This window comes from Antrostomus carolinensis, unplaced genomic scaffold (assembly GCF_000700745.2).
Source record: "Antrostomus carolinensis isolate BGI_N321 unplaced genomic scaffold, ASM70074v2 scaffold23315, whole genome shotgun sequence".
Classification (NCBI taxonomy): Eukaryota; Metazoa; Chordata; class Aves; order Caprimulgiformes; family Caprimulgidae; genus Antrostomus; species Antrostomus carolinensis.
This window is the reverse complement of record NW_010314627.1, coordinates 1-3,995: the sequence shown is the minus strand read 5'-3', so window position 1 is coordinate 3,995 and position 3,995 is coordinate 1. Positions and strand designations below refer to the sequence as shown.

The following is a 3,995-nucleotide window of genomic DNA, read 5'->3' as shown; positions in this document are numbered from 1 at the left end:
TGTCCCCACAGCCATCACGCTGTCCCCACGGCCATCACGCTCTCCCCACGGCCGCCACGCTGTCCCCACAGCCATCACGCTGTCCCCACAGCCATCACGCTCTCCCCACGGCTGCTCCATCCCCTTTAGAGTGAGTACAACGCTCACTCTAAACAACACTGTATTTGTTATTAAAAAAAGTCAATTTCCATCCAAAATCCTCACTGCGAGGCTGCCAGGTTGCCTGGTGCTGCTTCTCCTCATCCTCTCTCACAGGGATGTATTTAAAAGTCTCTGGCCCCTGGATGTATAGAGATCTATAGGGATCTATAGAGATCTATAGGGATCTATAGGTCCAAATGCCACAGGAGCATCCATCTCCATTATTCTGCCCACCCACGTGCTCTGACAGGCACAGGTAAAGCAGCAGCAGGCTTTGGGGTATCAGGCATACGAGGAGCCTCGTTATTTAGCTCATTATGTCCTTTTAGATTGATAATTCCTGGCTGGTGCTTTCCCCCCCTCCCTGCCTCTGTATCCTCCTGAGCATCAGGAAAACCTCAAGCTCCAAAAGGAAAAACCATAGAGGGATCAGGGCTCTCCCCATCCTCTGCACTGGGCATGGTGCTGCCTGTAAGACCCTCAGACCCAAGAAAAAAAAAAAAAGAAAGAGGAATGCTGGATCTATGATGATTTCAATTATATTTAGTCTTTTAGTTTAACCTTTGGGGTAGCAGAGCTGGCTGGAAGCTCGGCTCGCAGCTGGTCCCCAGCTATGATGCTCTCCACGGGAGAGGCAGACAGTCAAGTCTGAGTCAAAAACTCATTTTTCTTTCAAATTAAAAAAAAATTAAAAAATAAATTTAAAAAAGCCTCGTTAGAAGAACCAGTGGTTCAAGGCGGGGAGTTTTATGAGCTGTCACAGCTCAGATCCAATTTCTCCTTCGCTAAAGGGAGTTAATCTTTGTGTACGGGAGCTCTGAAAGGGAGAAAAGAAAGTCGATGTCTCCCGTTGGGGGTGAGCTGTGTGTCTGGGGCCGAGTGGTTCTTGGAAAGAAAAAAAACCAACAAACCAACAAAAATAAATGAGCCTGGCTGTCCCATCCAGCCCTACAAAATGTCTGCTCCAGAAACGTGAACCAGAATGGAGAGAGTCCAAGGGGACCTGAGCTCCTCATCCTCCAGCATCACCTGAGACCACCCCAACCTCAGCAAACCCCTCTGTATTCATTTCCTTCCCCCCTCCCATCACTGCAGCCCTCCAGCTGCAAAAGAAACGGCTCCATCCTGCAGCAGAGGTGACAAAACCCACCAAAACAACAACTGATGTAGGAACAAGAAGGTCAAAGAAGCTGCCAAGCACCTACATCTGTACCTGAAACACATAGTGAGGGATGCCATCGAGGGAGGACATCCCAGCTACCGACACCTGAGATAAAACAGGTCCGACCCTCCCCCTTTTTTTTTTCTTTTTTCCTTTTCCCCCCCCCTTTTTGTTTTTTTTTCCCTGAGCTGCACAGACAAAAGTTGACGTGTCCAGCTTGGACACTGGGATGGATGCAAAAGGGGTCAGAAGAGATGGCACAGCCCCAAAACCCCACGGGGGTTTGCTCCCTCCATCCTCCCCCGGGAACTCACAGGGATGTGTTTGCCAACACGGTGAAGAAAACAGAGCACAGGTTATTTTTGAGTGGTTGCTCCATCATCAGGAGGTTTTCTCATCAAAGCTCCTGGGCAGCAGCTCTGGCACAGCCACTGTGGCTCTCCCAGCCCCTCTCCATCCCATCCAGCCTCTGTATGGACGTAACTGCATCCCACCACGATCCATGGCCACCTACAACTGATACAGCAGGTCCTGGTTTGGGAGAAGCAAGCAGGGCTGCTCCCAGGGCAGGCTGGCCCCTCCAGACCCCCCCACGGAGGGATCAACACTCACTTTCTACTGTAGCACCTTCGTTAGGGTTGGAATAACCTTCTCCTTTCCTCTTGATCCTGCGGATTATCCCTCCATCCTCAAACAAGTCCTCACCTTTGAAGTCAAGTAGCTCAACCTAAAAAAATAAAAAATAATGAAATAAGGAAAAATAAGGAAATAAGGAAAAATAAGGAAATAAGGAAAAATAAGGAAATAAGGAAAAATAAGGAAATAAGGAAAAATAAGGAAATAAGGAAAAATAAGGAAATAAGGAAAAATAAGGAAATAAGGAAAAATAAGGAAATAAGGAAAAATAAGGAAATAAGGAAAAATAGTAAAAATAGTAAAAATCATAAAAATAATAAAGAAAAGGTGGACAGAGCTCAGGGAGATGGGAAGGAGAGGAGAAAAACAAGAGAAAAGCCACAAAGCAGCAGTTCATCCTCTGGCTGGAGAGCCAAGCCAGCTAATTCTCCATTCAGCTGACGAGCAGAAGTTGCCCATAAAAGCCAGGTCCAAGCCACAGCATAATACACCCGATTTATTAGAAATTGGGTCACATCCAGTACCTGAAGCCTAACACAAAGTAACAGTAAAAATCAGTTTATTAAGGGTAAGTTAAGGGTACAACACAGCCGGCGCTGGAAGATGCTGTGGAAGCTGCCCAGGAGCAGCGTGGGCAGGAGCTTCCCTTTCATCCTCGGATGGGACCAGCTCTGACCCACAGCTCAGTCCCTGCTGGACTGGGAAGGACTAAACCCTGACTCAGGACAGACCCACTCCTCCCACCCCACCGCCTTGTCCCGACGAGCCCTGTCCCAGCAAGCTCACCCTGCTAAAACCTCAGCTTTCCTCCCTCCCCACGGCACTCATCGGTTTTTAGCACCCAGAGGCATTTCCCAGCCGGTTTTCTCCTTCCCAAGTGCATTTTTAAACTGGGAATCTGCCCGCTCCTCCCTCCCTGGCACTGGGGCTCTCCCCAGCCGGAGTTTTCAATCCCAGTCTCCCAGCTCAGACACACATTTCTGAGAAAACCCTGGCAGCGATTCCTGGAGCAGAGGGACACGTTTCAGGAATCCAAGCTGGAGGGTGGTTTTTTGTTGTTGTTGTTGTTGGTTTTCTTTCCTTTTTGAATTTTTTTTTGAATTTCCGAGCTGGCTGGCAAGGCAGAAAGGGAGCTCAGCTCAGCGAGCTCATCCACGCGCCGGCTCACCGGTATTACTTGCCTCAAAGAAGAGGGTGGCGTTGGAAGGGATTTTGGGGGCACTGCCAGCAGAGCCATAGGCATATTCGGGTTTGCAGAGTAAGTAGCAGATCTCTCCCTTCTTCATGGTAGCCACCCCGATGTCCCACGCCTTGATTACCTGACCTAGGAGAGAGGCGGATGTCAGGCAGGAGGGAGAGACTGGCAGCTTGGAAAAAATCCCAGCTGGGGTGCTGCAAGGATGGCACCCCCAAAAAAAGAGAAAAACCACCCTCAGGAGTCACTTACAGCAGGACTGACACGGTCCATCTGTCCTGCAACAGGGTCCCACCCCCAGGATCATCCCACACCCCCCAGGATCATCCTACCCCTCATTGGAATCATCATATCCCACTGGGATCATCCACACCCTGAGCATCCCCCACTAGGATCATCCCTCACCCCACTGGGATCACCCCAACCCCTCCAGGACCATCCACACTCTGAGCTTCACGCCCTGGGATCACCCCACCTTCCCACTGGGATCATCCAACCCTGAGCATCCCCCACTGGGATCACCCCACATTCCCACTGGGATCACCCCACACCCCACTGGGATTATCTCACTCTGAGCGTCCCCCACTAAGATCATCCCACATTCCCACTGAGATCATGCCAACCCCTCCAGGATCATCCACACCCTGAGCTTCACCCCCTGGGATCATCCCACATTCCCACTGGTATGATCCCACACCCCACTGGGATCATCTCACCCTGAGCATCCCACACTGGGATCATCCCACACCCTGAGCATTCCCCACTGGGATCATCCCACATCCCACTGGGATCATCCCACACTCCCAGTGGGATCATCCCAACCCCCTGAGATCACCCCACACCCCTGGGACCATCCCAACC

At 50.6% G+C, this 3,995-nt stretch overlaps 1 protein-coding gene across 1 annotated transcript in view; it reads right to left on the bottom strand.

Annotated features, from left to right (window-relative positions):
* The window catches only part of LOC104524744 (peptidyl-prolyl cis-trans isomerase FKBP5-like), a gene marked incomplete at both ends in the record, with an annotated part of 7,177 nt that extends 3,914 nt beyond the window's left edge, over nt 1-3,263 (bottom strand). Inside the window, 2 exon segments of the mRNA XM_010167712.1 lie at nt 1,916-2,030; nt 3,121-3,263. Of these exon segments, the coding sequence (XP_010166014.1) occupies nt 1,916-2,030; nt 3,121-3,263 (258 nt within the window).
* Between the last annotated feature and the right edge of the window lie 732 nt (nt 3,264-3,995).